This window comes from Thalia democratica, chromosome 8 (genome assembly GCF_965202585.1).
Source record: "Thalia democratica chromosome 8, ktThaDemo2.hap1.1, whole genome shotgun sequence".
Classification (NCBI taxonomy): domain Eukaryota; kingdom Metazoa; phylum Chordata; class Thaliacea; order Salpida; family Salpidae; genus Thalia; species Thalia democratica.
This window is the reverse complement of record NC_139172.1, coordinates 29,853,271-29,876,820: the sequence shown is the minus strand read 5'-3', so window position 1 is coordinate 29,876,820 and position 23,550 is coordinate 29,853,271. Positions and strand designations below refer to the sequence as shown.

Genomic DNA, 23,550 nt, shown 5'->3' with positions numbered 1-23,550 from the left:
GAAAAAACACCAGAAAAAAAAACACATATGTCGATTAATCGCTGATCCTTATTAAAAAACGCGATTGGAATGTTTTTTACCGAACCTTTTTGTATGACGCAAAAAAATTAACCTTTTTAGTTCGCAAAAGAAAAGCAAGAGATGAAAAAAAAACACAAACAAGGCTTTTTGCTGGCGGTTTCTTGAAACAATTGAGCTTGCATGTGGGATTAAGCGGTGGTAGGGTATTAAACATTCATGCGCTACAAGATGCGATGGGAGGGGATTAGTACAATTTAAACGACCCCCCTTACTTCTTTCAAGCCTCCCCCCCCACTAGTTTCTACATGCGAGTACACAAGTTTAATTTGAACCGCGCAAAGTTTAATCGAGCCCGCTGCCAAGTAATAGTCGCAACTGCCTTCTTTCGAGCGTCGTACTTTGTCGCAGAGGAAGGACAAGACGTTGGGCGACTGGAGAAGTAGTTTCGATAAGAAAGTTTGAGTTGTAACTTTTGCTTAATTGAATATTAACAAGAGCTGGTAAAACTTACAGTACAAATATAAGTACCCTGTTTTGAATATAGCAAAACTGTTTAAGATATTTTAATTTTAATGCAGTTTTAACAATTTTTTTGTTGCTTTAAGTGTATTTTTAACCTAAAGCTTTTAAATCACTGTTACTGCCATGAGTAATTGTGCTAACATAAAGTCTTTACACTGTTGTTGAGAAAGTTGTTTTGATTAAAAATAATTGAAATCTATATTTTAATGTTTTCAGTTTCGTAACTAATTTCTAATCACTCAACTGAACTTCAGATATTTTTTAAGAGAACACTATGCAGGTAAAGTTTAAAGAACAGAAATTGAGTGTAGCAAGTTTATCATTGCTTCAAAACTATTATCTAACTTGAGTAGTAGGGTCCGGCTATCAAAAGCGTTATAAAACTTATATTAAAAATAATTTCTAATTAAACAAACTTACTTATACTTTACATAGATTGCAAATAACAGAAAACTATATATTTATTTAATAATAACAAAGACGCCGCAGAAACTTCAAGAACTTCATGTCATATGACAAAGGACTTTTGTGCTAAAAAAATAACTAACTTTCAAAAAGCTAAAACAATTATACAAATTTACGATTACTCTATAAAACCAGAATAATAAATAAACGTATAATCATTCACTCAAACGCGGCAGACGTGATAAACTTAACTATATTACTTCTTGAAGGTTTACTTACTAGTAACCTTTCATAACCAGCATATGAAAAATAAATAAAATAAATAAAACATACAAAATAAATAAAACAAATAAAACATATTGAAAAAATAAAATAAACAACTCATGTATTCACACAGACGCGGCAGAGGTGGTGAACTTCCGTCCGTTCGTGTACGGCGGGCTCAGCATGCCCCTAGTGGTCAAGTGCACCACCGACGCCAACCCGCCCACCGACCACGTGACCTGGTACAAGGGCGAGAGGGAAATCACCAACTTCAATACCAAGGTTTGAAGTCTTTTGGCGCTTTTTTTTTTATACTGATTGAGTTTGATTTAAATTGAGGAGGCTAGGAAAGTTTACTTTGTGTTAAGCAAAACAATTCGACTAAAGAAATATATAACAATTTTCAATCTTGTGTGTTAGTATTAAACATAAAAAGATTATAAAGAATTGAATTTATTGTGTATCCGGCCACATGACGTTGATGCTTAAACCTAATATTTTTGTAAACGAATCTTAAATTTTGGTTTGATTGAAAACATCTTTTAGACGTGACGAGAAACGATTCTTTTTAAAATTAAATCTATGTTTTTAAGTTGCTCCAATTCTTAAACTAAATCAAATGTTAAAGCAATTAAAACCTAATTGAAATGTAAAAACCTATCGATTTTTTTTTGTTGTTTGTGCAACATTTGATTAATAACTAATTTTCATATAGGTTACTTTATTCAATTATAAAATAACCTTAAGATAAAACAGAAAGTATAAAGAATTAATTTAAAAGCTTTTTGGGTAGCTTTTTTTTATAGGAGGTTCGAGCTGTTATGTATGCATTTCTATTAAAAACCTAGTTTAAATGTGAATTAAGAACTTATACTTTTTTTTGTTATTATGTACTAAAACAAGTTATGTATCAGCATAGTTTAACTGTTTGTTATCTCTATACAATTTAATTTAAATATTGAAATACCATTAACGCAAACCAAAAATTTTTGAAATTATTATACAATGCTCTCAAACCATTAGCTTAAGTTTATTTTAATAAAACAAGACACTCATTTAAAAAAAAACATCAGTCTTTTACAACCGTTCGACATTTTAACATGCAGTCTGACACGTAAGTTGAGCTGAGATTTCACTCAAAATAACCGGTTCTAACCTTTCAGTCTATTTACTCTACAGAAACATTTAGTTTTTTCTGAAGACAATATTCAAAATTTACCTGACAAATTCAATAAACTACGCAGCTAATGTTCGTTTAAATCACGAAATAATTTATTCGTTCAACAGTCCAACATGTACGTGGACCACCTGTCCACCAACCACCTCATGTTCCGCCGCCTCACCCACAACGACGAGGGGTACTACAGGTGCCGCCCCTACAACATCGTGGGCAGCAAGGGGGCTTCCCCCCAGACGCAGCTCCGCGTCAGGAGGCCGCCCAGCGTCGTGAAGGGGCCGCCGTCCGAGGTGAGGGTCCGGGTGGGGGCGAGGTTCAACGTGAGCTGTCGCGGGAGCGGAGACCCGAAGCCGGTGGTATACTGGGAACAGGTTAGGGGATTTTTTTTTTGAAATAAAGTTTGTTTGTTTTGTGTTATAGTTTTTCATTGTTTTATCTAAATTATGAACTAACTATAGTACACTCTTTTAAAACTTCTTTTTTTTTTCTTGTATGTTTTAAAACATTTTATACTAGATATAATTACACATAGATTTTGAATATTATGTATATTTTGTTTTAAACAAGTACCGTAGGATACAGATTTTTTATTTCTGATGTAAATAAACTTAAAATACACTAGAGCTTTTTACTTCATTATAAAAAATGTTCTAAACAAAAAACGTAAATAAAAAATAAGATTAAAAAGTTTGACAATTAAATTGCATATATTTCAAACTCATTAAATTTCAACTCCCTTTACTTTAATTCTAACCAAAATTGATTTTATAAACTGTTATGACGTCACAGTACAAGTACAACAAAGGGGCGAGCAACCACTCGTGGGTGCGGAGGAGGGAGGGGGTTACCATGGAGATAGGGAGGGTTACCAAGGGCGACAACGGGTTGTGGAGGTGCGTGGTTGCCAACGAAATTATGACGTTGAAGAAGTCAACCAGGGTCGTTGTGCTCGGTTTGTTTAAATTTTTTTAGTAGTGAAACTAGCCTTAAACTATCATTTATTTTCACAAAACAAGTTTTAAATCATATAAAAGGTTTAAAACTATTTTAAAGTTGTAGTGGAACGATATAAGTTTTTTAGTAACTAAGTTTGTTTTATTTTGTGTACTTCTGAAAATGATTAAATACTTGTATAACTATGAATGAAAGTATCAACTTTTGTTCGTTCTTTTAGGTACTTCCCCACACCAATCAACAAACCTGACGGTTACCACGACAACGACCACGGCGCACCTAAGGTGGATACCCGGTTTCGACGGCGGATTCCAACAACATTTCATCATCTGGTTGGTATACCAAGTGTTTGTGTAAAAAACTTTATTTTTTTATTTTAGCTGGTTTTTGTATACGTACTATCAGTTTTTAATTATTAAAGTAGGTATTGGTTAGTTTTCAATGCTGTGTGTTTCAAAGAATATTAAAACTATTTCGTTTAAATTTAGCATACTAAATAATAGCTACCCTTTGTAATTTTTCCAGTAGCTAGCAACAACTTTAAAACTTGTAAAAAGCAACATTTGTTTTACAAGATATTGTATATTATCTTGTAGGTTTTTTAGAACATAGTAATAGTTGTAACACAGTTATAATTTTCATTTTTCACAGGTATAAAAGGTTTGGGGAGGAGAGCTACAAGTGGGTGTCCAAGTACTGTGGTTGCCCTGACAACCAATACGTCATAGACGACCTGAAACCCGACACCCACTACGAATTCCAGTTGCTGGCTGAAAATCAAATGGGGGCCGGAAACTTCACAAAAACCGTTTACATGGTTACCAAACGTCGGTTGCTATGTTGATTTTGTTATAGAAAACTGTGCTGATATTTATTTTTTTCAAAAAATTTCATTAAAAAAAATAATAACTTTAATAACAAGTAGTAACGGTTTTCAAAAAACTAATTGTGTTAGATGTTCTATTTTGAAATTATTAATTATTTAAGGCTTGTAAATAAAAAGTTTCTTACATTTGAAACCAACACTTCTGTAGTAATTAGTTTCACCGAAGTATTTCTATCCGCACAGCGATAGCAGAGAGCGGTGGTAATCCGACGAACGCGGTGCTCATTCCTCCACCCAGCGGATTTAAATATTCCATAACAACAGAAAAACTAATATTGCTGAAGTGGAACGCTCCGTACAAAAGTGAGGGATTGTTCGGATACCAGATCGAGTACAGAGAAGTGGAAAGTACGGTGGTCAAGACAAATAGGTGGGTTGTTTTAGTGAAAATAATTACATTCTCATTGAATAAAAATAAGAATTTTAAACACGATGTTGTTTAAGGAGTTGTGTTTGTATAACTCAACTTTAATATTTTTGAATTTTTCAGCTACTAGTACTAGGTTAAAAAAAAATTTTTGTGTTTTAATATATAAATATTTCGTAGTTTTTATTGAAAATAAAATTTGGTGAGGTTATATAAACAATTAATACGTAAAAAAAATCAATTGACTTTGTTAACATTACTATAAAAATACGAAATTATTAAAACTGCCCTTAGAATTAAATGAATATATTATAACCATATATCATCAATTTTTAAACAAAAAAGTTAAAAAATATTTAGATATTTCCTAATTTACTAGGACCAGGAGATCCACTTCACAAAAGTCAACGATGACGTCACAGTGGCAGCAGTTCGCGGTGGTTCGCGCCAATATGACGTCACACCTGATATTACGCAGCTGTTTGTACGCTGACAAGGTGTACGCGTTCCGCATCAATTCAGTTGTGGGGGGATCAGATAACTATTCGCCCTCTAGTGAACCCATCACGGTTGATACCACTGGTCAGCTATACAACTTACCATTATTTATTAGTTTATTATTTATTATTGTGTTTTGTTTTATATTTATATACTTTAAATTACTCGCCTTCCATTCAACCCATAACCATCGACACTAACGATTTGAATAAATTAATTTGTTTTAATAATTTTAGTTTTTGACAACACTAGTTTTCTGTTTAAAATACTAGTCAACACGACAGCTATCGTTTAAACTCATTTTATTAATTGGAAAATTGTTTGCTGGAAAAAAAAAATTTTTTGGTTTTTATGCTGTTTATTTGGATTTGATAACTTGTTTGAACTTTTAACTAAACTTTTGATATTTTTGAGCATTAATCGTAAAAGCGTTGAAGAAGAAGAAAATTTCATGATAGTTTTTTAAACCAGCTAAGCTTTAACTATCATTAAAGTAGCGCAGAAGACAGATGGTACATAAAAAATTACCCGGAGCTTCCTCAATTACAAATATTATTACCGCACCTAGTACTTATTGCGCACATTTACTTTATCAATTTCGCAGCTTTAAGAACTCCCGAAAATATAATTTTTGTTAAATACCTAACTTTAATAAATATTTGTTTTAATTGTATTTTAAAGATTATGCGATTAAAGCGACAAAGTTTTAAAACGCAATTAAAAAAAGACTTGCTACAGTTATGTACAGAGTTTAAAACACCACAATCAAAACTAGAAAGTCAACTGACTAAAACCATTTGAAAGCTTTTGCGACTAAGACTTTAAAAACAACAACTCAATTGAACTTCCCAGATCACAATAAAAAAGCTCTTTTGTTTGTATAAAGATTTAAATCAACCAAGGGTTTTATACTAATCCTAAAGTAAGTACCATCGTTTGACAAAAAGTGAAAGCTGCTTACATACCAGCTATAAAACGTTGTGCCCTTTAAACTCATTTTAGTACTTACTGTTGTTTTGTCACGAAAGCATTATGATGTCACAAACCCTTGTTTGACAGGTACGCGCTTGCCTGTCATCAAGTACTTTGTCGTTGATGACCTCATAATGCTTCTTGACTTCACACAAGCAGATGTTCGAAATTCTTGTAAATGACAATGCAGACAAACAGCTAAATTATTATTCCAACAACAAAAGTTAATGTTAAAAAAACAGAATTAGTTGTACACTTGCCTTAACAATATCTTATAGTGTTTCAAGTTTAGCTATAAAAGCTGTTGTAGGAATTTTTTTGTTAGGCTATATATACAGTTTAAAGCTTAATGCAAACAAACAGAAGTTACAAAAAGTTACCAAAAAGTTATTGATTTACTGTATATTTATGTAAAGTAACAAATGATACTTACAGAGTCTTAATACAGTTTGAATTAAAACCACAGCTATTTAAATCATTTAAACAAACATTTTTTTACATTCTCACAAACAGGACTCGATTATGACGTGTACAGCGAATCGAGCGATTACGTCACAATGGCCGTGGTGGGGGGTTCGGTGTTCATGCTGGTTTTCATACTGCTGGTGGTCGTCATCTACTTGTACTACAACAAGGCCGTGTGCTCAGAAAAAAGTTTGTTTGTTTTAAGAATTTTTTAAGTTAAGATATATATATATATACATGTGAGTGTTAAATTTTTTACTTTTTTGTAGTACGGCAAAACATTTTGCTTCAAAAAAGGCGCAACGGTTTTCAGCAACTTGTTCATTTTATTATTAGTAAATTTCAAGTGTTAAACGCTCCCAATAACGTGTTTCCGTTACTTTAAACAACAAATTAATAAAACAAAAAGAAGAACCAAAAATTCATGTTTGTTTTCAACACAACAGGCCACTTGACAGCAAATTAAATTGAAAATTACCCAAAGCAATTTGCGCAATATATTTTGTCATACACATTATTGCGTCATTTCAGTCAACAATATTCGAACGCCATATGCTGCTGCTTATTCATATTTAATGCGGGGAATATTTCCCGGCGCTGAGCCAAAGTTTCAACGACCTGCAAATAAAAAAGTGTTACTTTTCGTGTTGAACTGCCGAACGCAGATCTTATCTAAACAGCCAGGAAACTTTCTAAGGTGTTTTCTTGCAAGTTGTTTGTGTTTGTTAGAGAATAAAATGCAGCACGCAAGTATAAAGGGGAGATTAGCATGTAGGTTCGTATCAACGTATTTTTGTTTACGTTAAATTGAAACGTTAGCATGCTAAATTTGGCAATTTTACTCTTTCCTTTTTCGGTTTGAATTTTGAACCAAGTACTTTTATTCAGAAACCAAGCACAATCTTACAGTTTCTTTTTTAGCTGTTAACAAATAAATATTAAACTTCTTTTCTGAATATTTTTAAACAAAAAAGATTCAGACAAAAATCGAAACTCACCTCAAACCGCAAAATAAATCAACATGAAGTCTTTCTTTATAAACCCGGCGACAAATTAATCTTTCAATTGTCGTTCCGTTCAAATGATTTAAAATCGATTTAAAATCGCCCAATAGCTTTTGTGCTTTGAACAATTTCGACCAATCATCGTAATGCTTTTACCTGTGACATCTGCTGCGGAATAGCTCGGTTCCTTTGATCTGCGTTAGTTTTATTTGTTTGTGATTTACTTTCAGTTTCCGCGTTTGTTTAGTGTTTACGTTTCGTTTTTGCCCGGCTTTTTTACAGCCTAACATTGAATTTTCTCTTGTTTTTGTTTTGTGTTTGACTCCTGGTTGTTTACTTAATATTTTACTATACTTTTGTAGTTGCGTTTTAAGCCGAAGTTAACCCTGTCTGTTTTTTTAGCACAACTAAGATTTTTTTACCGACTATTTTAAAATTATTACTTAGTTTGTTTTGAGCTTGTACTATAAATGTTAAACCTTTTGAAAATAGAAGCAATAGTTCAAAAACATTTAATTCAATCCTTACAATTAAAAAATATTAAATTTTATTATTTAGTAAAGAAAAGTTTCTCAAAATAATAAGGTCACTACCATACAAATAAACTTAATTATAATGAGCAAGTATTTTTTTAATTAATCTAGAATTATTAAACTTGTTTGTGCGAAGCATTAAAATAAGAGGAACTACACTTGTTTATCAACTTCTTGTTATATATTATTTACAAACACGCTCACATAAGATTTTGAATATAACTTTTTACACTATTTAAAAACCAACCGAATACGATTTGATTTCAAAACAAAACTGAAAACTTTTTTAAGAAATAGTAAGCTTTGAAATTTTAATGAGTATTTTATCTTATTGGAAGTTATTAAAAGCACTAATTTTAAAACTAAGAAAATCTTTTTGTATTATAACTTATAGGAAACCGAATTGACTCTTTGACGAACTCATATGTTAGTCTACAGCTAAAAAGTTATTCAGTTTTAAAGTCTAGCTAAAATAGTGATACCTAATCAATAACATGTTTAAAAGTAACAAGTTAAAATGTTATAGTAAAAAAAAGTTATAAAACTTCAAACAGATTTCTCCAATCGAATAAGTATTAAATATTTATTCAGAAAAGCTTGTTGATAACTGAAATAAATATTTTGTTAAATTTAAAACGCTATTTTCTTTAATCATTTTTTTAAAAACGTTTAACAACAAATTAGTTTTTACTACTTAGTTTTTACTTTTGTAAATATTTTTGCAGTTCGTCGGGAAAAGGAAATAAACATTGAAAAAGGAAAATACAGCAAGTATGTTTGTTTATTTTAGTTATTTATTTAACTTATCTTTACAAATTTATCTGTTTTTATATATGATGTATGTATTCAAAAAAGTCTAAAGTAAAATAACTGAAACACAAGATTGTAAGTTCTCTTTTTTTTTTAAATATAGTTTTTTAAGTATATATATAGAACATGTACTTTGTAGTTTACAGTAAGTATAAGATAGTAGTAGCTGCTTTTATAATATTTTACAGACAATTGTTGATGCTATTATAAAAAGCTTTATAGCTAGACACAAAGAAAGAGCACAAAGAATGTTTCAAGTTTTTAATTACATAAAATCTAAATTAATCTTAATTATTATTAAGATTAAGAAACAAACTTTAAACAATATTTGCAAGCCAAGACACTTTTTTTTTGATTTGCGTGAAAACTTTTCGAAAAAAAAGCTTACAAACAAAAAAGCCAGACCAGCAAAACTTAAGTTAGGATCAAAGGCCAAAACAGGATCTAAAATTCACTTGAAAGCGGTCTTGGTAGTAGAAATGATAGAGAAAAGCTAAAACGCTCGAGAGTGCATGCAGAAAGCACAGGAGAAAAAAGCTTAACTCTACAAAACAAAGTTTGTGCTGCACAGAGAGCTTATGTTAGAAGCTGTTAGCAGTTGGGTTCATTTTGTAGCTTCTATAGTTTATAGAGTTTGTTAAAGCAAGTTTTGTTAGTCGACTTTTTAGTTTTTATTTAACATTTAGTAAAAGATTTATGATAGTTTTTTTTTTAACCAAAAACTAATTAGTAAAGAAGTTGTACATCTTAGGTATAAGAATACATTTTCCAAAACTATATTTTTCAACATTGCATCTAAACACTTTTAGTTTGTTGTTTTAGTGTTTTTAAGTTTATTAATAAAGTATTTTTTTTTTTTAATTGTTGTCGTTAAAAAAAAACTTAATTAAAGCTTATCTAGCATCTAGCGTGTATAGCGTTAAGATCAAAAAAATTGATTTATTTTTTTTTGTTATAGTGTGAGCCTGTTTAACTTTCGATCTGATCATTAAACACATAGATTAACAAAATATTTATTTGAAAATAAAATTATCTAAATTAGAGTGAGTAGTTAAAAAATATCAAGTTAGATTATATAATGTTTAAACTGTATTGTGTCTAGTATAATTATTTTTATAAACTTATTTAGATATCTGCTAGATAAAGTTTACAAAGTTTATAAGCGTTTAACTTAACTGTTTAGCTAATCGTTTTTTTAACAATGGTAGTTTATTCAGCTGTGAAAACAATTTAGCAAATTATTACCAACTAAAAAAACATTAAGCAGGTTTTAGATCAGCATTACGCTTTTTTATAACTTGTAAAAGTTAAGCCACAAACCAACACATATGACACTATAAATATTTACAACTATTAGTACTTTTATTATTATCAGCTAGAATTGAGTTTTTTAAAGTGTTTAGTGATAATAAAGTACTTTTATGTTGCTGTTTAAAAAAATTAGGACTTCTCTGTTTTATCTTTAAAACTTTTTCTATTTAAGTACCTTTTAAAAACATAGCTTAGTTCTTTCATTTTTATCAAATAAGTTCGAAATGGTTAAGAAACTTTTTATCATAAAGTATGTGGTTTTAAAATATTACTTTTAACCTACAAAACTCAACTGAAAATAATGGAAGTAAAAATAATTAAGCCAAATAAGAATATTTTGATAAGGGAACCAAGTTTACTCGAGTTTATTAAAATATTAAATAGGTCAGTTATTTCAAAAAAAAGTTTTCAGACATACTTTTATTTCAATTATGTTTAAAATTGACTTTTTGAACTTTTTCTCTTTCTTTTTGGACTAACGAAAAGTTTAAATTTTGTATCCTGTTAAAAATGATTAAATTCAAAGAAGTGTCCTCAGAGATTATTATTGTTTAGAGACGCAGTCCACGGCAACAAAGCTATTAATAATTTAAAAGAAAAATTTCAAATCGATTTGCATACGCTACGTGTTTTTAACCATAAGACATGAATTTAATTTAATTATTTCTGAGTTAAATTCGTTTTGTTTGAAGGTGGACAAGAACATTAGTTGTTTTGTTTTTAATCTCTTACAACAACAAAGAATTTAATTGAAACTAAGGAAAATCAGACTAAAAAGAATTATTGATACGGATATTCTTTGTGTTTGAGTTTAAATTAAGCTTGTTAGACAAAAGATAACAACTTTGTGTTCTACTTTCTTCAAACAGTAAACACAACAAATGTTTTGTTATAAATACTCGTACTGTCTAAAAAAAAAAAAATAGTGTTAATAGAAATTAATATAGTTGCAAAGTATAACATAAATATAAATAAAAAACTATATAAAACAAGCTTTACCAAGAATTTATTTCACATTAAGCTTTTAATTTTAATACTTGGAAGTTTTTTAAACAATTTATTAGAATAAACTACAAGTTTATTAGAGTTAATTCTGTAAAGAGAATGTATTTGAATAAACAGTGGCCACGTTTAATTCTGTTTGTTTAACTACCAACAAGCTCTAAAATGTTTGATTACTAAGAAACCGCAAATAACGTGTAATTAGTTTTCGTGTTAGCATTTGTTTATACAGCAACAAATATATAAGTTGCTCTCAAAAGCCTAATAAGCAGTTGTTAAAAACACTTTACTCAGTAGTAAGTAGCTTAATAGGTGTGAGTATTGGTTTTAACAATGTTTTTAAATTGTAGTTTAAGCTAAAAATTACTTTAAGTTTTTACTTCAAGTTAGTTTCAAGTTATTGATTAATTAAGAATAGTAGATTTGATTAGCTGTTAAAGTTAATTTAACAATATATTTTCTATTCAGTTTTTAGTGAAAAATTTTGTATTTTTAACTTCAGCGTCATTTTAAATGCCTTTTTCGTTCAACAAATTGAAAAAGTAAGTTTAGTTATGTAAGTATGATTTTTTTTATACTGAATATTTCTAAATCTGAACTAGTTGTAAAAACTGGTATACATTTTTACAGCCTCGTAGCCTTGAAGAAGAGAAGCTCAAAAGCCTCCGCGGATTCAGTTGATGATTTCGACAGTCGTGAATTGGCAGGTTTTTTAAACTTTTAATGGTTTTCAAGTTGAAGTAAAGTTTTTAATCAAAATCACATGAAAAACAAAACTTTAACCTTATCAAGATTTAAATTAAATCGCTTTAATGAAAAATCATGTGACAGTTACCGCAACACGACTGTAAAACTAAGGTATTGTTTTTTCACAAGTGAAGCGTACCAATAACTTTCAATTTGAAGAAACTAACTGTTTATTAACTACTACATTACATTTTCGTTGTTCCTTTACTGCTTTGCAATTTTTCTAACAAATTTATTCAGTAAGTTATGAGAGTTAAAAATCGAAGAGTACAAAAAGTAAGCACTTATAATATACGGTTTTAGCATGACTTGAATCAAACTAAAAATACCTTCTTTAAGTAACTCCGAGTACATAGCGTATCTTCGTAACACGAACGCATAAATATCCATAAGTTTTTACCTTCTCAAAACGTCTAATGTTAAACTCACACTTTCTTGTCAAACTTCCAAGCTAACCTAACAAGCAACGCACATTCCTGACACACTAACAAGCTCTAAGCACCGATAACCGCTTGCTCGAACTGATCGTTAAACGTTTTGAAGTCGCTTCAACGTCATTCCACCAAAAAATACTTTAAAAATTCAACCGAGACATGGATCAATAATTAAGTCGCGGGGTTGCCGTGCCAAATTTACTAGTTAGTTGGCGGCGTCGCTCAACGAGATGTTCATTTATAATTCATCAACGCTGTAGAGGCATGTAGCCGGGCTTTAATTGTGTTCTCAAAGTTTGTTGCTGCCAACAAGCAAAACTCTCCCTCGTACACATATGCAGCGGTTTGAATTCGTTTGAGGAAGTATTAACATATTAGATTGTACGAATTAATGGAAAAACTAACAAAACTCAAGATATTTTAAAAGTCTGTTATGAAAATAAATTAGTGATCATGAATGTTTTCCTTAATTATTCTGAGCTTTGTTGTTCATAGCGAATTAACCTAATTTATAGGTCAATATGTCGATTATTTGTGCATTAAATTTTACAAGTTCTTTTTATAAATATTATCCAAGAAACCTTCTGACTTTAAAATACACATGTATTACATTACAGTTTTTATAATACTTTTTCGGCTTTTGTTTCACAATTACCGTCATAAGGATTACATATTGGGCCTTTATGATAAATTTCTATTGAACAAATTTCCAAATAGTCAATTAACTTTTTGAGTTTTTTGCAAAACCCACAGTAACTTAATCTATTTTGATAAACTAAATATTTTTTTGTTAAAAAAACCGTTTTGCGAAAAATTAATATAAGTACAATAGTTTAAAAAAAACATGAATTTTTGCGTGCTGACATCACTAAAAAAGGTTCTATTAAATGAATGAAACATGTTGAAACAAATGCTGTTATTACAAACTAAATGTTTGTGACGTCACATTAAACGTTCATAGGGGTGGAGGGAAGCGATGAGGTGGTGGTGAGGAAGAAGAAGGGAGGGCTCACCAGGCTGAAGAGGAAGTTCAGCTGGAGGAACAAAGAGGGAAAACCCCTCAACAGAACCAGAAAAGGTTTTCAATTGGTAGAAATTTTAACTGGTGATCTTAGATATTCTTTCAATGTTAATGATCAGTAATAGTCTTTAAAGTTTATGTCAGTTCAAGTAACTGTTAACAAAATGTCAAAGTTGTATAATTAGTTCGGTTAGAACAACTTTGCAATAAATTTTTATTGCACAAAAGTTTTACAGCAGAGTTGAAGGTGTATAAAACTTTTAAAAATTATCCTTTTGAATTTATAAGTTTGAACTTAGTAAACTTACACGTCAAAAATGAATAAATTTCAAATGCGAAAAGTCAATAAAAGTTTATACTCAGTTTAATATTGCCAGGTGTTTAGCAAAATAAGATAAGCTATAAAAACGTTAATTTTAACTATCAACTTAAACATCTTTTAACCAGGTAATAATTTGGTCTAGATAACTTTTATATTACGTCTTTAAGTTGGAATACTATTGCTTAATTAGTTATAAAAAAGCCCAGTTTTGATAAGTGTACATTTTGATTTTAATTTCTAATACCTATTCCACCAGAGAGCCGAACACCAGCGGCGGGGGGAAGTCCCTCTTCCAAGAACTCCTCCCAGCAGATAATCCGCCGCCACTCCACATTGGTCCACAACATCCCTCCCCAGCAACAAGAAAGTAGCAACCCACATAGCAACAGGAGGCCCCTCAGCGAGTGTTACCTCGGCAACCGGGAAATCACACAGCAGCAAGTGTATCACGAACGGGGAATACCTGAGGAAATCGGGGAAGTCCCTCAAGAAGATGAGGAGGACGAGGTGTACGAGATTGACTGCGGCAGGAGCAACGTCGAGGTCAGATGCATCCGAGAGAGGGCGCCTTCGAGGGCCATGACGACCAGGAGCGCGTTGCCAGGCAACCAGGGGATATCGAGGTGGGGGCAAGAGCGCCAGCTGGCGGCAGACTCTTTTGCGATGCGCTATGTTACGCTGAAGGACGTCGACGGCTACCACCAGAGGGACCTGCAGACGCCCCAGCCCCACCACTACGGCTACAACCACCAGTTGCTAGGCAACCCTCAGCAGGGGTTCAACCCTTATGGCACGTGGTCACGGCAGCCCTCCTTCAGGAATTACCCTGCCAACACCGTCCAGGTTCCCATGGAACACCGTCGAAACAGGGCTGCGTCGCAACTCGCCCCACAAAATTACCTCGGACCCCAGATGCAAGGTTACCTTGGCAACCAGCACCTGCGGCCAGCATCTCCCCACCAGCAACAGGAACACCCGAAGAGGGGGATGACGTCATCTCTGTCGCTGCAGTTCCGGTCCAACCCGCAGCTGTCGCCGTCCAAGCAGCAAACTGTGACATCACTGATGAACAAGTCCAAGTCGGGTGACGACCTGCTGTCGGGGGAAATCCCTAATCAGAAAGACCTCGAGAAAAGCTCTGAAGGCTCTTCGGAGGGAAGGAAGAACTTGAGTAAAAACAGCGGTGAGTTGAGATTATATTAAATATTTATTTTGGTTGCTGGCAGACTTTGCATGGTTTCGTTTATCAAAAACTGCAGTAATTAAAGGTGCACTCGCTATTTTTTTTATTTTCAGTGAATTTGTGTCGGTCTTGTAATAAATTTAAACGTTTAAGATTTTTTTCTGTAAACTAATTAATCGTGATTTTGGATTAAATTACACACAATTTAATTTCAAACAAGCTTAACAAAAGTTTTTTTCTTTTGTTGCACTTACTGGGTGAGCTTTCGATAATTTTCACCTCACACACTAGGTGACGCACTCCGAATGGAATCCTCCCTTCCATCCAGCGGATACGAGAGCAGGAACTCCTCCAACACCTCCGCCCAGCTGCGTTCCATGGCAACCGCTACCGTCCGTTACCACGACAACCACGGCTACCAGACGACGGTGCGACCGAGGGGAAACACCTTGCATCAGCACCACTACTACACCTACGACCGCAAGTCCATGGAGACGAGGGGTCAAGTCGTCGGTGGTCATGGCGACAGGTGGCGGCAGACGGACTTGGACCCTGTAAAAGTTTCCTCTGGCGCCCCATCAAGCGGTGGCGGGAACCCGGAATCAAGGTGGTGGTGGTGTTTTATATTTATTGTTTTTTGCTTGCTTTGTTGTGGTTTTTTTTTTTTGCTCGCACTAGCACTAGTTTTTGGGTGATGGCTGAGTGTTTCAAACTAACTAAAAAACTTTATCTTGTAATTTTTTGATATCTTCTTTTTTTTTAACCAAAAAGTATAAAAATTAAAGATAGAAATGTTTTATATGAATTTAGTCTAACAAAAATTTGAATTAATTAGAGTTGTTTATAACAAACCATACTTAATTCTAGAGTTTCTTAAAAACAATCTGTTACTACAAAATTTATTTAAAGTAGTAATAAAATTTAAAAAAAACAACTTGATCATATACTTTTTTTAACTCTGCAGTAAAAAAGACACCAACTCCTCTGTAGACGACAAATATGAATGGGACACGCTGGACCCCGCAGTAAAATACGACCCCATGGTTGCTATGACAATCGACCCAACAATGAAATACCAACTCCCCACAGACCCCTCGTTAAAATATGACGTTTTGAGCTCGTACCAGAACAGTGACGTCATAAACCCCAACGTTAGTAGTTTTTGAAACAAAATTACATAAGTTTAAAAACTATATGAATTAAAGTTCTCAATGTTTTTTATTGTAGCTTATAAGCTCTGAAGAGCCTTGTTTAGTTGAAACAAAATAATCTTATTGTTGAATAAACTTGTAATGAATTTAAATTTGAAAACTTTTGATTAACTTTCAACAAGTAATGGTTTTTTTAAAACCTTTCCTGAAAACATGTCATTGTTTATCTTGTTAACTCTTTTTTTTAACCTTTTTTTTTGTAAATAATATAAATAAAACCACAACTATAAAAATTGCGTCGTCAGTTTTTTAGTTTATAAACAAATACAAGTTATATATTTATGTGAACAGGTAACATAAATTCAAAAATAATATTTTTAATTCAAAACTATATATACACTAACCTAATTAGTTTTCAACCAACAAGAATTTTTCCATTAACTATTCAAAACAACGCCATTAAAGTGCCGTTTTGTTTGTTTTAACTGGAGGCTAATCGTTTTCTCATTTGAGAAACTTTTACAAAAATAACATCTTTTTCAAACAAAAGCCGCTATTAAAAATTCTGTTTATCAGCACTATACAGTTTATAACTTTTTAACTTCTTACCACGCTAGTAGTTTAGTTCAAAAAAATAGTTTAGTTTAAAATGATTTTGTTGCAGATTAACTCCTATAACTAAAAACAAAAATAAACAAAGTGTTTCAGTAAGCAAAACAAATAAACATTTTTTTATCTAGAATAACTCCCGATTTATTGCTCAAGATTTCTTAGAAGACTGCTCTTATTCTACAAGTCGCTTGGATACTCAGTTAGTTATTTTAAACTTATACTGAATTTTAGTAGAAATTAAGAACTTTTTTATGCCAAGTTTGTATAGACTACATGGTTTCTGTATGTAGCACTACATATCAAAAGTTTAACTTTTTGTTTTAATTTTTACTGCTTTACAAATTAGCGATACGCACAAACTACTGTAGCTATTTATATTTTACTAAAAACATAAAATTAGTAGTTCATTTTTCTATGCAGTTTTTTAATAATGGAACATAACTAGTTTAATTTTTCATTTTTAATATACACAGAAAGCTTACAATCGCAACGTAAAGTTGTTTTGATTTTTTTAACTAAATCCTTAAACTAAGCCTCTTTAAAAATAAAAGCCTAAAATCACCAATTTTTATGCATTTTACATATTATTTTAAAACAAACCAATATATTTAATTTCATCACAGATGTGCCGACCCAACAGAAAAGTACCGCCAGTTGATATACACACCGAACGTCCAGAGTTAACAACATGTGAGAATTAAAATAGATTTTTTTTTGTTGATAATCATCCCATCTCGTTGTTTTTGTGACTTATTTTGTTTCATGTCTGCTATTTTTTTTCAAAGTTAGATATTTGTTTTTTTCTCGTCGAATAAACTTATAAGTCCACCAAGTTTTATTTGTTTTTTTGAATAAAAACTTTAAAGCTAGTATTTGTATGCTTTGTTATAAACAGAGGATAAACTTTTTTAAATGATAACTATTACACTGTGAATAGGTTAAGCATTAATTTTTTTAAGTGTGCTACTAATGAAATATAAACTAAAGTAGTTTTGTTGTGAATATAGTATAAAAGTCGTACAATTAAGTCAAGACTGAAAACAGTTTCAAGAAATAGCTTACATTTTATAGTTTGTATGATTCAAAATTTAATAATTTTTATATCTTGAGTAAACAAACTACTAATAATACTTGTTGTATTTTCAACTACCTATAAAATGTTTATAAAATAGTCAATGTTTAAATGCGTTGTCTATTTAATAACAATTTTTCATTAACTTTCTAAACCTTAAAAAAAACTTGTTTACCTCTTAAGCTATTTTGACGGTTTTCTAGAACTTTAAACTTGTTGTTTTGAAAAAAATTTCGCTCAATTAGCAAAGTGTTTTTGACCAACTAGTTATTTTTATCTGTAACTATCATTTTCAATGCGTATTTCAGCGTGCTGTTTTGAAAAACAGTTTAAATAAACTCCCCAGTGAGAACTTTCGCAACTCAAACAACTGCTACGAGTTTTGAGCAAACAAACAAAATAATGTAAACAATCGGAAATTCCATTTGTTATGGTGAAAGCTATCTGCCGCAACATTGTAAACAAGAACACAAAAGTTCAATGTTTTCCAAATATTTTGAATACTTGTGGCCTGATAGTTGTTTTTTAAAGCCCTAGTTTAAAATTTAAACGAAAGCAGAAGGACTCCTGACAATTCAACTTGAAAAATAAATTGGTTGTTAATTTAAAAGTTTTTTTTTTCCTTCTTATACCTCATCAATTGTACTTGACGTAATTAAAGTTTGATACAAGCTTTTATAACTTTTCAAAACTCCATGCGTTAGTTGCAGAGTTAAAAGCATGCGTTTAATAAATGCATAACAACATAACTAACTGCTGATTAAAAGATATTCCTGCCTAATCTCAACCATAAAAACGCAATTAACAATAAAAAAAGTCTACTAGTTAGTTTTTAATCAATTGTGACGTAACTAACGTAGAACAGTATTGTTTGTGGGGCTTGATTTTTTTATAAGCATCGTGTTTTGTCTGTGCAAACTTTTATGTTTCAATTACATAAGAATGTAGTTCCAGTCACTTTTACATTTATACAACGTTAAAAATTTAAGAACTTCTTTAAGTAAAAAGGTATACTATCAAATCCACCTGCGTTCAAAATCTACCCAATTTTTTTTTATTGATTTATTTTATTAGTTTTTTTTTCACTTTCACTGTTACCCCTAACCCTTACCTTCGATCGGTAAACGGTTCTCGAATTTGACTGGGTGGATTTTGATCGCGGGTGGATTTTAAACGTGTCCCAGTAAAACAGACGTATCCCGATAAGGTACGCACTTTGAGGGGTACGCGCACGCGCAAATTGCGCATTAAATTGCAAAAATGTGGGAGGTAAAGGTTATTTAATTTTGTTAATCATATTTAAGTAAACACACAAATATGAACGTGAAAAAGATTAATTTACTACTTTTCATTGAACTGAAATGCAACTCGATTGTTTTATGAAAAAGTCATGTTAAGTTGTTTAAGGCGGAATTGTTTTTACATTTATCATATATAAGAAGGTGCTAGCTACTGTTGGCATTGAAGAGAGTAAAAGTTGTTTTAAAACTGTAAGGTACGTATTTTACTTAAGGTAGGAACTTTTTCTTGGAATCAAGAAGGTGTCTCTTATCGGGTGGGAGCTCAAACGTTTAATTAAAATTTTCAAAACTACTAAAAATTTAATTTCCAGCACAGTCAGCATGTGTTTTATGCCAACTTTTCTTTCTACACTCAACGACCAAATTTCGGTTTTTATTTAGTTTTCCATTAGAGCTAACAATAACTCATATTTATGTTACTGTAAAATCAATCGTAAAACTCTTAAAAATTTTGAGTTTTATTTTTTAAACTATTTATAATAACGGCTAATAATTTTTAACCGTTTAAAATATCTATAACATGTACTATGAATAAGATGATGACTTGTTTTTTTATACTTTGAATTAATATACTATATATACTAATTCAAAATATATATTGTTTATTGAACGACAAAAAAAAATCGCTCAAAATATTTTGTCCTAAGACTTGGTGCACGAAAAAACCTTTCGGTTATCGAGCTGCACACCACGGATACCTTTTAATGTCTTGTCCAGGATTATATTAAAATATATATAGCTTTTTTTAACAACTTGACTGTAGCAGGAGTCGGTTAATTGCGGACTGTGGGCCAGATACAACCCTCCAAGCAAAAATTTGTTCCAAGTAACAAGTTTAACTTTAATGTTAATATTTTTTACTATGCTTAAAAGTATGTATTAATATATTTCAACCGTATATGCTATGTAAATTACAATAAAAGTTATATGTGCTGATTTGTTAAAGATTTTAAAGTATTTTTAATAAAACCTTAAACTTACTTAACAATAAATAGTAAAGTTATAGAATAAAACTATTTGTAATTTTTTTCGCGTTGTAAGACTATTCATAATTTAGCATTAGCTTGTAAGAAACTCATTATTACTTCTTATTTTAAATTCTAAAATAATTTCTGTACCAGAAAAGAAAAACTTTTTAAAATAAACTTACTTAAGTTTTAAAGTTTTAAAACAAACTTTTAAAAAGTGTTTACACGGTAATTAATATCAAAAAAATATTTCTAAGTTTTTTTATTATTATTCTATCTATACTTTTAACAGTTCGTTAAGACCAAACATAAACTAAAAGTTTCAAAGCTAACAAACAAATATTAAAAAGTAACTTCTTGCAAAATAAAACTTGAATGTAATACATGGTTTCAATAATTAGAAACGATCAATAACTACTTTTCCTTATTATAATTAACTTATACAAAGATCTAGGTTTTGAAGCATACTTTTTTTAAATGTACAAAACTTTTGAATGTATATAAACGTATTTAAGCAATCAGCTAAAGAGTAAAACTTAAATGGATGATCATTTAAACTAAATACTTGCTTGCTGGTTAACATAATGTGTCTGCATTCTTTCACATGAGATTTAAATGCATTAAAAGCAGTTTGATTTAAGGCTTAATATTTATTTTTGTGTATTATAAACGTGTAACTATTCAATTATACTTAAAATCGATAAAAACTAGTAAAACAAATTAATCTAAATATTTGCAAGAAACGTTGTTTGAATTTTTCACGATTTGAAATACATTTTAAACATGTTGTGACGTAACATTGCTAATTGCCACAAAAGAACTCGCTGATTTGTTTAAATTCGTAACAACTTTTACTCAATTATCCATCATTTGTTGAAAACGCATTGGCGCGTTTTTAAACTTTAAAACATGCTTAAACGCATGTAACAATAACGATTTGTTCCTAGCTATGGTTAATAGTTATAAATTTATTCGTTGTTTTATATTATGTACTCCGACTGTTTATATGAGTGCAATTACCACACAAAAAACACTTTGAAAAAATAGCTTTTAAACTCATTTTCTACAGCAGTACTTTAGCAGTAATAATGTAGTATTTTTGCTTTGCACCTAACATTTGACATTTTACCAATTCATTGATATTTTGGATTATTCTAAAGCTCCTAATTTAACGATTTTTATGTTTTACAAACTATTAGCCGTCAAGTTAGCTTGTTATACAACTATACATCATAAGTATTCACTCTTTACTTCTTTTGAGTTTTGCAATGAGTTATTATAAATCTGATACTTTTAAACTAGAATACTACTGTCTCTAACTATTAAATACAACATTAATCTATTATGTGTTCGCATATGACTTGTAAATATAATCGTTTTTGATAAACTCCACAATTCAAAATATAAACTGTGCATAAGAAGCAGTTGAAATTTATTTCTAATATTTAAGCGTTTTAAATTTGATGTACGAGGTATAAGGTAATAACGCATTAAATCCTAGAGGTCAAGAAAAGTCGAACAGATAACAAAAACAATCGGTTTTGTACACGAGTACTTTATTGACTAATCATAAAACATGAACGGAGCAGCGAAACGCCGTAAATCTACAAAGTATTTGCTTATAAAAACAGTCATTTTTACATTTGATAAACATAAAAATACTTGAAATATCTTTATCAAAAGTTAAGCTTGGATATTATAAGTTAATTTAATACAAGAATTTACATAAATACAGGTTAAGAAAAAAAGTTAGGTGTCAAATTTTGAAAGCACAAAACTTTTTTAACTTATCTAAATGTGTTTTTTTTTAATTAGATATATTTATCGAAATAGTATTATTAAACTAGTTAAGCTTTATTTTTTGTTTACTCATCGAAGCATTATACTATAATTCTACTTTTATCTAGTTATCTTTTGATAATTAAACGTGTTTTAGTTATCACTTTTAGCAATAAATATTAAAGATAAATGGTTTAAATCAAGTTTTAAAGTGCATACAGTACTTAAAAAAAGTATAGTAAAAATAATAATAATATACAGTATCCATTCTTTATTACAATGATCGTAATGAACAAAATATAATAGTTTGTTGTTATTATATATTCCAGTGAACTTGTTTTGCTAGGATCTTTTGTAAACAAACACTTTTGAATAGTTATATTAAAATTATCTAGCTTAATGTGGTTGCTAAAAAAATGCAAATTTTTAATTACCTAACAATATTTTCTTTTCTAAACAATAATATTTTTATTCAGTAAAAATACTAGTAAAAAATCTACTTTTTATATAAAGTAAAAGGTCTTAAAATTTTATATCCGTATCAACACACTGAAAACATTAAAAAATAACGTTCTTCAGTAATGATTTATATCTTTTATGATCTAGTGTGTAAAGAAGTTAGTTTTAGTTATTTATTGTGCACAGCTTTTTGAAAAGATGAAGACCATGATCTTACTTATGAACCTAAACTGACCTATAAGACTTAATAAACTATGCTTTTGTTGCTACTTTGATAAGAAACAATAATTAATTTCAAAGTCAGTTAAGATGATTTATTAATGAGTGTGTCAAACTATGTCATTCGTTCGAAATCTTTGAAACTCTAAAATGTCGTAATTTCTTAGCAAGTACTAATAATCAAAGTGTATATTCAACTAACTACACAACAAGCACCTTTATTACGTGCGCCTCAGGATGTTTTAAACAGAACGATCTTTGGGTTACAAAATGCACCGCAGGTTCCAAAGGTTCAAGATTTGTTTTCGTCCTGAGATTTAATGAACCAGAAAGTAATTAAGTTTTCTGCATGGTCACGTAACGATGCTATTTTCTTTAACTTGAAGTTTGAACCTGCTTGATTGCTTTTTTTAAACTGTGGTGTTCAGTTGGTTTTACTGGTATTTAATTTTGTTAAACATTTAATTATTTGTAAAAATAAAATTGTAAAGGCTGTATTAAGTTTTTGTAAAACTTTAAAACTAATACACTTTTCAAACGAATGTATTTCTTACATATTTTAGAACAAATAAAACGACAAGGCTGGACAAAACATTAAAATGTATCCTGTTGTATGACTCGATAACCCAAAGGTATTTTCGTACTCCAGGTCCAATTTTTGACTGCTTTTTTTTCGTCGCTCCATGAACTTATAAAATATACGGTAATAACAGTAAGCAACTAGCCTTTCATAACTTTTTTTTAACAGAAGAAAAAATATCTAATGAAATTCAATTATATCTGAATTTTAACTTTTAAAAGATTTGGAGAGCTCAAAACACTTCAGGTTTCTGGCAACTAGTGATAAAAAAGTGCTCGTGATAAAACATTTGTAAAAAAGACCACATTAGTTTTGCTTTATTTTTTCTGGAATGAAGAAAGACATAATTTAGACTAACATTGTAAAGGACTTGTAAATATGATTAACGGTATAATTTTTTTTTGTTTAGTTACTTTGAAGTTTGATCATTAACGAATTAGTGATAACAATTTGTGAGAAGCTTATATCTAAAAGCTATCATAGCTATAAAAACTCAAGTTTTTACGTGAAA

General features: G+C 30.5%; 1 protein-coding gene across 2 annotated transcripts in view; it reads left to right on the top strand.

Moving 5' to 3' along the window:
- Nucleotides 1–17,487, top strand: part of LOC145841952 (protein turtle homolog B-like) — a 33,748-nt gene extending 16,261 nt beyond the window's left edge. Inside the window, exons 9-24 of one of the 2 annotated variants that reach the window (XM_082949265.1) lie at nt 1,346–1,494; nt 2,500–2,760; nt 3,179–3,341; nt 3,564–3,675; nt 3,995–4,170; nt 4,413–4,599; nt 4,976–5,178; nt 6,580–6,720; nt 8,794–8,839; nt 11,822–11,898; nt 13,334–13,450; nt 13,972–14,898; nt 15,190–15,505; nt 15,863–16,049; nt 16,790–16,860; nt 17,285–17,487. In XM_082949265.1, coding sequence (XP_082805391.1) covers nt 1,346–1,494; nt 2,500–2,760; nt 3,179–3,341; nt 3,564–3,675; nt 3,995–4,170; nt 4,413–4,599; nt 4,976–5,178; nt 6,580–6,720; nt 8,794–8,839; nt 11,822–11,898; nt 13,334–13,450; nt 13,972–14,898; nt 15,190–15,505; nt 15,863–16,049; nt 16,790–16,860; nt 17,285–17,345 — 3,194 coding nt within the window. In that variant the 3' untranslated portion in view covers nt 17,346–17,487. Of the gene's footprint in view, nt 1–1,345; nt 1,495–2,499; nt 2,761–3,178; nt 3,342–3,563; nt 3,676–3,994; nt 4,171–4,412; nt 4,600–4,975; nt 5,179–6,579; nt 6,721–8,793; nt 8,840–11,821; nt 11,899–13,333; nt 13,451–13,971; nt 14,899–15,189; nt 15,506–15,862; nt 16,050–16,789; nt 16,861–17,284 lie in introns of those variants that run through there. The other variant, XM_082949266.1, reaches the window with a different exon arrangement.
- The last annotated feature ends 6,063 nt before the right edge of the window (nt 17,488–23,550 follow it).